The sequence below is a fragment of the Gallinula chloropus genome, assembly GCF_964237585.1.
Source record: "Gallinula chloropus genome assembly, chromosome: 2".
Lineage (NCBI taxonomy): Eukaryota > Metazoa > Chordata > Aves > Gruiformes > Rallidae > Gallinula > Gallinula chloropus.
Genome location: NC_140086.1, coordinates 100,267,736 through 100,279,120, shown reverse-complemented (window position 1 = coordinate 100,279,120; position 11,385 = coordinate 100,267,736). Strand labels below are relative to the sequence as shown.

At 44.3% G+C, this 11,385-nt stretch overlaps 1 protein-coding gene across 2 annotated transcripts in view; it reads right to left on the bottom strand.

The window, feature by feature from the left end:
• SALL3 (spalt like transcription factor 3) overlaps positions 1 to 11,021 on the bottom strand; it is a gene marked incomplete at both ends in the record, with an annotated part of 19,900 nt that extends 8,879 nt beyond the window's left edge. For both annotated transcript variants that reach the window (XM_084279711.1, XM_084279712.1), the window contains one exon: positions 10,943 to 11,021. In XM_084279711.1, coding sequence (XP_084135837.1) covers positions 10,943 to 11,021 — 79 coding nt within the window. The remainder of the gene's footprint in view (positions 1 to 10,942) is intronic.
• Positions 11,022 to 11,385: the final 364 nt, after the last annotated feature.

Genomic DNA, 11,385 nt, shown 5'->3' with positions numbered 1-11,385 from the left:
TCTCAGGGAGGCCAGGCTTGCACCTATACTAACTGTGGACCTACAGCTGTGTTTTGTGTTCCTTCTTCCCTCAACTCCTAAGCCTTAAAAACAGTGAGAATCCTCTTCAAATGACTGATCCAAGTACAGTTACCCCATCACCTGTCTTGAATATTCAAGAACAGCTTTTGAAAAATATTTTAGACAACAATACTAGGGAGCCCTTATGGGTTTCCCCCCAAAAATCAACTTCAAAATAGACATACAGTATTTTCCATTCAGGATAAAATATTTTGGCGTTTCTTAAGAAGTCAAGCAAGTTAAATCTCTCTCCAGACTTCACTTTCTTGAACTGGTAAGCAAGGAGGTGACACAGATGGCACCAAAGTAAATACTGTTTTGCCATAGATGATGGCACATTCCCTGCACACCACACTGAGGCTACTAAGATGCTTCACAGAATGACAGGCTGCGGGCTCAATCCAACAACTCTTACTCAAATGAGTAGCCCTCTACTCACATTAGAAGCACCACTAAAATTAATGGGATTGGAAGAACTCATGCAAACCATAGTCTTCAAGGTCTTGTCCCAAACAAGCTCTTAGGCGGGGGGGCAGAGCAGGGGGGAAGAAAGAGTGAAAATAATGACCGATAAGTATTTTTAAATATCTATGTGTGTACTGGAGAAATGGACAGTATTTCACAAATGAGGTCTTTAACATCTCTTTCTGTAGTACTTACTAATATGAAAGCACTAAGGTACTGTATTGCTGCTTTTGAAGTCCTAAACAACTCTAATAGGGAATAAAGCTTAAAAGGGTATGCCTCCACACGAAAGGATATTTCTGTTGTTTTTTGAAATTTGATCACTTTATGAATGACAGAAAGCAATACAAAAATTTTGTGAGTCATCCAGATTATTAAAGATTTCAAATGTTAAAATTTTAAGCTAAAAATTCTTTTTTGTTTCCAGCTATAGCATATTACGGGGGGTGGGGAATAGCATTTTTCCATGTTTCCTTATGCTTTATAGCTTGCTTTCATTTTCTGGTATATTACTAAATCCGTTAAGTACCAAAGAATTTAATATTTTTGTTGTATTCTATTTTTCCTGAAGAGAAACAATCATTTTCCTTATTACAGTGAGGATGTGGTGCAGTAAAATTTTCAAGGACTTTGGAGGGAATTAATCGAGCACTTACTTAATCTTATAGACATGGGTTGAATTTTGCAGTTCTTAGTTACACAAAAGGTGTTGAATGGGAGTTTTGTCAAGCAGTCAGGATCTCAGCCACTAATAACCTCTCAGTTATTTTCTTTTTCTCATTAGCAGTCTAACAGCTAACAGACTAATCTGAAGCTGCTACGGGATGCAAGATGAATTACAGCACATAAAGCTCACCCTATGAAAACAGGTGAAAAATTGCAGGCAGCATCTCTCAAACGGTACCCGGGGCGAGCTCCCAAGCAGGTACCAACTCGCAGAGCTGCAGTGGCTCCAGCAGTGCTGTCACTTCACACCACTGGGCTCTGGCCCTAAAATTAGCCCACGGAAATCCGGACGAAGGTATTCTGAGAAAGTCACTTTGGGATGGTGATACCTGAAGCCGCTCAGGTGCTCTGCTGACTCAGTAAGGGTTGATGCCGGGGAGGATTTGCTCTGCCTGCCTTGCTAAGATGTACCCACCAAACGCTTTCCAGGCTGGAGCAATGCCTGGCTGCAGGGGAAACAGTGCTGACCTGCTTTCTCAGTGTCTGAGGGGAAGGGAGAGGGGCTGAAAGGGTGCTGCGAGTCCTTCAGTCACCGTCAGGAAATGTGTAGAGTTGAGAAGAAAAAATTGCCACAGCTTCTGACTACACGCACGCAGAATTTGTAAACCTGGCTCTAGTAGTTCTGAATTTTTCTCTCAGGCATATGTCTCCCTGCTCCATGCGAGAGGGAAGCCTCCCGCATGAGGCACGAGGGAAAACACCACGAGCAGATGCTGCAGAAATGCTGCGTCTGATTTTGTGAAGCAGGCTGAAATTAACTCTGGTCAGTTTAATTCTTTAAATGTATGCTGTTTTTTTATTAAATGCCCCCTTTCCTAGGGCTGACTAGTCCCGCTCTGGAAAAACCTCTGACCAACTCCACTGTGTCACATCTCTGGCTCCACAATGTTTCTGTTTCATCTTCACTTAAATCACTCCTAGTTCTGTACATGCAAATGATCCAAAAAGCACCTTTTCAATTATATCAAATAAAGACTATTACAATCAAACATTCTCTGACAACTCAATATTTTGGTATATTTTGTTACTCTGTATCATAGAATCCTCAAACTATGTACTGTTCGTAAAATCAGGTAAGAGAATCAATGTTTTCTAGGCTTTCATTCATTTCAAATGGCTGATACCTTCCTGAAGCATTCAAACAAAAGTGTCTTGTGAAGAAATCAAAAAATGTGTGAGCAAAATATTTTCTGAAACTTCTTTATATACCGCATGCAAAAACACAAATGAAAGCATGGCAAAGTGTTGCATCAATACCTATTATTTCTATATTCAGAGCTGCATAGTTGAGGGTGAATTAGTATTTTCTAAATGTGGGTATTTCTTTCAGGATGGAAGAGCACACTGCTCTGCCACTGAGGAGGAGTGTGCAAACTGTGAAGAAGTTTCAGAAGGAGCTGCGCTTGTTAACATCAGCTAAAGGTAAAATGCCATCCAACTACGAAGACAGATGTATAAAATGTTCTCACATGCAAATCCAATAATCATTTCAAAGTGCAGCTCACAGCATTTCCATATACTTAAACAAGCAATATTGCAAATAAAACTCTGAGCGTAGTGCACAGATACGGGACAATTATCTACTACTCCTCTCACCAGAATACACAAACTTATTTTTCCCCAAGCACATTCTAAATAAATTAAGAAAATATTTTAAAAAAAAATAAACCAAACCAAACCCAAACCACAAATTTGTTTTCAAAATGATATTCATTTGGAAACAGTAGCCTTGTAACAGTGTATTGATCCTGGAGAAGAACAGTATTACTTTTCCTTTAGCTTTGTCATCTCTTACAATTGACAGAGCTTTTAAAGAAAGTTTTCTTAAATTGTTAGAACACGTTTATTTTCTTGCAAATTAATTCTTTTTAACTCTTTATGATAGCTTTGAATCCCATAAAGAAAGATGAATTATCACATACTGAGCCCAAGCTGTGAAACAGGAGGAGACAAATAGAGACCCCTACTGTGTTTAACAATGTAGAAGAAATTCCAGGCTCAATAGAAAAATTTTCTGTCCTTTTTCTCAGACCACAAAAGCTGTCAGTATGGGTTTGAACAGTGGAGGGCACTCTTGCTATGCAAAAGCCGGTACTGACCTGGCACACTCGGTTTGATCTATTCAGTAGCCTAAATCTCAGAATTTGTTAAGTAACAGCCACCTGTGGCACAGGCACTAACTGTGTTCTGTGCGAAATACTCGTGGTTTCTAATCTGTGCAGCGAAGCACTTCGCTATCTCAGACACTGGTGCCTTTCTGCGCCCACACAGATGTGGAGCAGATGTAAGCCTCCCAAACTGTGTGGAGTATCTGCGCGAGATATCCTATTAAATGAGACCTGTGTCATGATTTTCACAATCATATAAACAGCTATTCGGTTGGCTGTTACGGCATGTATACAACCATCTCGGGCTGTGCAGAATTTGTGTGCGGATACGCTGATGTTCCTGGGGATTAAGTTTATCCGGAACAGGCAAAGTTTTACTGGGAATCCTAAAATGATTTTTTTTTTTTTAAAAGGAACTGCAGTCAATACTTCTAACAGCTGATACGAAAAAAGGCAGTGAAAGCGAACCAATCAAAACAAATAAACTAGAAGGAATAAGCAGAACATGAGATTCTGCATAGCTTTCCTGTCTGAAAAAGCATACAATTAACTACACCTTAAACTATGTAACGCCCTGAGGAATGAAGCCAGCCGCTCTCTGAACAGCCCCAGGAGCGCTGACAAATCTGTATTCGGAGGCTCGCGGGGGAAGCCAACGTGAGGACCCAATCCTGCATCTCCCAAGCATCTCCAAACTGAACTTACAAATAGCGGACTCAGCCGCACCGCACTACTCCTTTGAGTAAAATCACATGCAGGGGTACTTAGATGAGCTAACCCAGAGCGACTCGATGCCAGTTGCACAGCTCAGTCGTTTTGCTCATTTGCCGTTCCGCCCGCTGCAGTATCGCACGGGACAGCGGAGCACATGAAGATCTAAACAAATTCGTTAGCTCCCGTCATTGCTGGCTTTGGGGACGCCAACGAAATCATGAAATAACATTGTCAAATGGCACCGGTAGAAGGGATCTCCCGAGACGCCAAATAGCCAGTCGGTTTTGATTAAGTGAAACAAAACCACTGCGGCACCTGCAGGGTTAATTAAGCAGCTCAAAGATGCTGGGCTTCACAAAAGGAAACCTTTTTCTTTCCTTAAGAACTGTAAACACTTGTGCCGAGCTAGATGGGCATTTGATAAGCTGTACAGCTTGTAGCAAACTCGGAGGGATCTCTAGTTAACACTCAAATTCAGTGTTAACACTTAACAGAACAGTGGTAAGCCGTGCTGCCAAGGTCAACTGCACAGATGTACTAATTGTATTATGAGCTTGACATCTAGTGGCCACCCCTGGCAGGGCAAAGCAGGCAAAGGTTAAATCAGCAAGCCTTGTCAAAGCACTTCTAACTACCCACCCTCGGGGAGAGTCCCGGGGAAGCTTTCTGCCACTCTGCGCTCCCACCTTCTCTCGCCGGCTGCAGGCTGAGCTCCTGCACCACCACCAGCAGCAGCCCGCTGCGCGACCGCGCAGGGCAGCGAGACCGCGCAGGACAGCGCCCACCCGCGCCTCCCGCGCCCACCCCGGCCGGCAGCTCCTGGGGGAGGTCAGCAAGCCTTCCCAGGAGTTTCGGTGTGTCTCCCTCCCTCTCTTGTGTCAAAAGTTTGGACATTTATATTTCTCTTTTTTTTTGGGGGGGGGGGGGGGGGGGGGTGCGCCTTCTTCAACCAGGGATAGGGGCCAAATTTTGGAGGGTTGTGGTGAAAGGGGGCGGGGGGGGACCAGCTGCAGAGACTGACAGCAAGAGTTTCAGAAGGGCTGGTTTGAAAGATTTGGCTTACCCTGTCGTTCCTGCACGCTCACTTTGCACACCCTAAGTACAGCGAGGAAATACTGAAGACCTCACTCTTAAGTCCACCGTCTTTTCATTTTTCAGCTGAAAAGACACACACTTCTATGTGTATTTCATTATGGCTTTCCAGCACCCATTTAAACAACTAATTTTTCTGGTTTCCCCAATTTCTGAAGGGGATTTGCTTGATAAGGAGGAAAGTACTCTATGTCCGACAGCACTGTAACTGATCCAGCTCCTACAACTATATTTTGGTCTAAAATAACTTTAAAAAAAAAAACAATTAAAAGAAAATTTGCACTACTTTTAATATGAAATTTTAAGAAGGTAAAGGAAACAGGACCTTGACCATTTACATTGAAATGTACAATTCAATTTAAAAATTTACTCCTGGAACTAGATTTACTTATGCTTGTTCTAAAAAAAAAATAAAAGAAATAAATAGCAAATTACTCTCATTTTATAAATGCAATATAACAAAAGAAATTCTTTTTACACGTTTTATTTTGGAAAATGTGTCAGTGCTTAACTATTTTAATGTCGTGCCAGCCCTGGTTTATTATCAGCAGAAGTGATTGACTCACGTCCTGACTGATGGATAGTCAACAGATATGTCTGTCCTGGTTTGGCAGTCAACAAATCAAAGGAAGGAAAGATAGCCAGAAAATCTTCCCAGGACTCAAAACTATTTTTCAGAAATAGCACTAATGCTCATTATTAAATTGTTTATTTTTACTCTTTCTTTAAAACACCACCCATTTTTTCGAATTGTAGCTTTTCCTCTTTCTTAGGCAAGGAGAAGTAATTTCCAACAGCTAAATGTATGCATATTAATAGCTTAATTACACAGAATTTAAACCCACACCTTTCAAAATTTCCTTCCATTCCAAATAAAAGTCTCAGTGGATGGTAAGGCTTCCTCAAGATCAGCACTACCAGATAAAATCTGACCCAGTTTTTTTCTACTTTCATCATTATATATACACCAGCAAATTACCAGATTGTTGTAGTTTCCTTATATTTCCAAATTATTTTCCTATGACTAACACAGGTCAAAACAGAGAATTAAAAAAAAACCAAAACAAACAAATACAGCTGTTATGTAGTTTGAATGTTATGTCTTATTCTACTAAGGTAGCAGAACTATTTATGTAAAGTTTCAATTGCCATTTATTATCAAAGGACAATTTATAGCAATACTTATTCGGCCTTTATTTTTCAAAACAAGAAGCCTTCTCCTACAGTTGCCTCAAAACAAACATTTGCAAAAATCACCTGAGTTTTATGTTTGCTGACAGCTGCTTGAGACTTCTCAAGTTTTAAAGGCAATACTGTCTGGCTGCTGAGGAATAACCTCTATTTTGTACATAGGAATGTCCCTCCAGAACGTGTTTTTGCCCTCTGTACATGCAGACAGAGTGAATACACTCACACGAAGCTGGCTGCTCCACAGCAACTGTGTTACTGCTGTAGCAGACGGAGCATGTGTGTCTGTGTACATACTCCAGAAGAATACCGAGTACAGTCATGAGCTCCTCAAAACTACACAGCCCAAGTCCCCCTTTTTCAGGGTGAAAAGAATCCATTAGTTTAGGCTCTGTGGTACGCATCGGAGAGCAGGCGGGGTGGGGAACAGGTCCAATAATAATGTAAAAAAATTAAAGTATTGCAAACAGCACATCAGAAAACTGTCATTACACAGTTCACTTCAAGGTAATCCTTCCACCTCAGACTAAACAATGATACATCTTTGCCAGAAACTTCACATGAAAAAGTCCAAAGCATCATTCGTCATCACCCTTACCAACACTTCACTTGCACACTCTAAGAATCACTTTTCAGCATTACAAAAAACCCCTTTTATTATCCCTACTTTAACAATACGAATGCTATATCTGTTGTTTAATACGAATATTAATCAGAGGTGAAGCACATGCATCATATCTATAATTCTGATTCGTTTGTAATCTGTTGAATTGGCCAAGTCTGTTAGAAATGTAATTCCAGCTATTATTACAATGCTTTACATTTACTGAGAAACCGAGATTATTGTATTTTACAGGCAGTCATTTGAGTCCTGCTGCTGCTGTTTTACAATCATTTCCACCATATCTTCTAATTTAGCGACCACAAAGTGGGTGGGTTTTTTTTTAAATAGGTATCTTTTGTTCACTCTTCTACAATGCAATTATTCAAGTCATGTATTGTCACCAGCTGTTTGTTAACACTTCCTTCCAAAATTTCAAAATTTTTATCATCACTTTCAACAAATAATTTCAAAGGATTCAGAGAGTAAATATGTAGTTGGTGACATTGCTAGTTATCTTCAGATTTCCAACAGCTCCTCACCATCATGGCATTGCCCTGTTTGGATGCAGTTGGTTATGCTGGAGCCCAAGGTGGCTATAAAATTATTTGTCCTGATTCTAAAACTTCTGTGGCAGCATTAGCACAAAGTTATGGTGAGACTGACCAACTTAAAATCTGGCCTAATGTTTGTCTTCTATACTACTCCCCTAACTGCCAGGCTTCTCTCTGCTACCACGAACGCCCCTTCACTCCAAGGGATGATGTTTATGGGACGTTCATTTCTAAACAGGAATTAATAAAAAGAAAAACCTATTTGGGGGATGTATTAAAGGCAATTTCACGTAAGCAAGTAACAAGCCTCATTTGCTTCCTCTTGCGTTAACAACAACTTGCACCTTGGAAGATAAAACAGCCGAATGAGCGAAAGGGCTCCGGGTACCAAACAGCACCGCTCAAACCCTTGCTTTCTTCATAAAAACACCCCCTCAGACGACCAATATTCTTGCACCGTGCAAACTATTTTTGGCCTGTTGCAAAATATGCCCGGGAACTGTAGCAATACCTCGATTACAGCCGTGGGCAGGCACGAAGAGCCCTGGCTCGTGGAGAAGCGCTTTCAGTTCGCGGGATGCGGAGCCCTCGTTGCGCCTGGCCTATAAAGCCCGGCTTTCGGAGCAGCAATCGCCAGGCTTCCCAATATAACGTGCAAATGATTTACATTACGCTAATGCGCGCTAGATAGCCCTCTGCTCGTGCCTCCTGTCTCCACCTCGCTCCCATTTCTCAAATGGGGAGCGCAAAGCCAACAGCACCACTTTAGCTTGTTAATTGTTAACTATGAAGGGTTTCACTCTATTAATTAAAATATGTTTTCATAAAAGGAAACATAGCACATTTTGATAACAGCCTTCTAAGGCTGAAAAGTATTTACATTGTTGCATTTTAGGGCTGCTGTGAAAGCCGATTTTGTGCTATTCAGGGACCACAATAATAACGCTTTAAAATTCCTCACTGGGATGCAATGTAGTCCTTTTGATGGAAAGACTGTCTTTCTCATTCGGCAGAAATAAATCCATTCATTTGATCATGTAGTCATTGAGGGCAATACAAAACAAACCAAGTGTGAGAAATTCTATGTGATGAAGTAAACAAAACAAAACCCCCCAAAAAAGGGGGAAAAAAAAAACCCCAAAAAACATTTCCATGACAAAAAGATTCTTTGTCCTTAATCTACCCACCATATGCAAGCGTTTCTTTTTAGCATATCTCTTGTTCTAATCTCGGGTGACATGGCTACACAGATAAGATTCACAAAACAAAACAAAAACCTAGTTTAACAATTTTTTTCAATTTATTAACTCGCCAGGAGTGTCATAATGAAGTAGCTGGGGTTTTTATTTTTCTGCGCTGAAATGGATTCAGAGTATGTAAAAGTTTATAAGTGCCAGTGATAAATCCTTGAACTAGGACCTACCCCAACAGAGACTGTGTTCAACAAATCTTGTTCACACAACAAAATACTAATTCTCATCTGCTTGCATACGACAATCTATTTTACACGAGCACTGTTGCCTAAGGGGTGGGGGGGAAGAAAAAAAAAAAGAATTTTGAAAACACGCTGGTTTGCCCCTCCGCTGTGACAGAAGGAGGCATTTCTCTGTGTGGCTGTTATTGTCAGCACCCAAGTGGGTTTTCCTGGAGCAGTGGGCAAGTAGCCCCCACAGCAACCCTGGACTGTGTGGGACTCACTCCCTGGCTCCCCAAATACCCTGGGAAGGAGCAGGAGGCTTAACGATTTGCCAGTCTGACAGATGTTTTAACCTGATGAAGTGGATTCACGCTGCCTTAAGCTCCAGGGCTGTAAAGTTCAGCTACAATAGTCAAAATCCTCCTCAGGCTTCAACTTCTCTGCCTTTCTCTCCACACGGATGCAACTTAAAAGTCATTAGAGTTTTGAAGCAGGAGAATGACTTTTTTTCTTTCCCAAGGGAGGGAGAGAGGGGGATAAAACAGTGGAGCAAGGGGCCTACACTGAAAGCAGAAAACATTGGGGCTCCCACTTGGTGATGCGAGAAACTAAGAGAACAGTAGGTTCAATGCAAAGAGAGAAAGAAAAACTTTCAAGTGGAACCTCTCAACTTAGCCCAGGAAAAGTGAGTATGGGCCGTGTCATGCCTTTGCACGCCGCAATGCCAAGGACTACTAAGGAAATTAAAACTGGGGAGGGGAAAAACAACTGTAATTAAAACCCTGCAGCCGTCTTCTAGGAAAAAAAAAACAAACCCTAAAAAGATAAATTCCAGCCAAGTGGAAATAAGGAATGCTTACACCCCAAACCTTTCGAGCTTCGGACACTTGTTCACTGGCAGCCTGGGCAGCCCAGGATGCAGGAGAGCAAGTGTGCGTGTGCCTGCGTGTGGGGAGGGAGCAAAGAATGGCGGATGGGTGAGAAAATAACCCTTCCCCACTGCCTGCAGCCGGCGCGACAGGGGCTGGTGGCGGTGGTGGCACTCCGTGTCACCTACCACTGATAATAATTACAGTCGCAGCAGAGCCAGGCGGCGAAGGGGGGAAGGCAGCACAAGGTGGGGGGAAGGCGAAAAGCTGCTGCTCGACCTCCTGGAAAATAATGAAATCAACTCTGCCGCCCCCGAGCACCCGGGCGGCCCTGCCCGCTCCTGCTGGGGTCCCCTGCCCGCCGCCCAGCGAAGATCCCCCCCGCTCCCTCGGATCCTGTCTGGGCAAACCGGGGGAGGGGGGGAGGGGGGGGCGCCCGCGGTAGCCCAAAGCCCAAGCGGGCTGCCCAGAAACGCGCCTCCCCTCGCAGCCTGCACTGGGGCGGCCCGGGGCGGAGGTGGGAAGCCCCTGGCACCGGCCGCGGTTGGGCTGCCCCTGGGGTGCGCCTCGGGGCCTGGCAGCCCCCCGGCCCGCGGGACCCTCCAGAGCCCGCAGTCCCAAGCAGGGGACCCCGGCCGCGGCCACCCCAACTTTCCTGCAGGCAGGGCGAGGTGAACGTTCCTCTTGTCCGCTCCGAGCCTTACACCGGGAGGACAGGGGGGTAAGGGGTGGGGGTGCTGGGGAGAAAAAGGGTGTCCAAAAAATAGAGTGAGGGAGTGCAGCGGAGAGGAGGAGGCGGCAGGCGCGGCTCCGGGGTGCCCGCTCATGCAGCTGCCCGAGCCCGGGTGAGCAGGGAGGGAGGGAGGGCCTCGCCCCGCCGCCGAGCCCAGCCGCGATAAAAGCGCTCGAGAGGCCGGGAGGGAGCTGCTGGGAGGGATGGTTAGTCAGGGGGTGGGCTGCAGAAACTTGGCTAAACTGCTAACTTCTCAATTCCGCTGCCTCCTTCCCCAGCTGCTCTAATTCCCATTCTCCCGCTGCAGAGTAATTGCGCTCCCATGTTCACCATCACCATAAATCCACCTATCTCCATCCGAAACATACTCACAAAAGGAGAGAGAGAAGGAGAAAGAGGCGCCGGGAGCTCTTACCGTGCTCAGAAACTACCTCCGCTTGCAGCTCTTCGTCCGATTTGAGATGCTGGGGTTTCGCTTGCTTTCGACGAGACATGCTGCTAACTGAGCCGTCTTGACTCTGCTTTTTGCAGAGGCATCAGCGACGTGGAGGTGGAAAGGGGGGAGGAATTGGGAGTGAGGGGAGAGGGGTGGGGGCTGGAAATAACTATTCGCAAATAAAACTCGAGTTGCAAAAACAAACCAACCAAACAGCAACAGAAAAGGCAACCAAACAAAAAAAAAAAAAGGGAAAAAAAGAAAAAAAAAAAAAAAAGGAACGCTAACCAGCCAACCAAACTGGGAGTGAGTGGGTGAGCGAGTGGGGGATTAGCCGGGCGGGGTGTGCGCGGTGCGGTGGGGTGTGCGCGGCGGGCTGGGGCGGCTGCGCGGAGCGCGCATGGGGCTCTGTAATTATGATT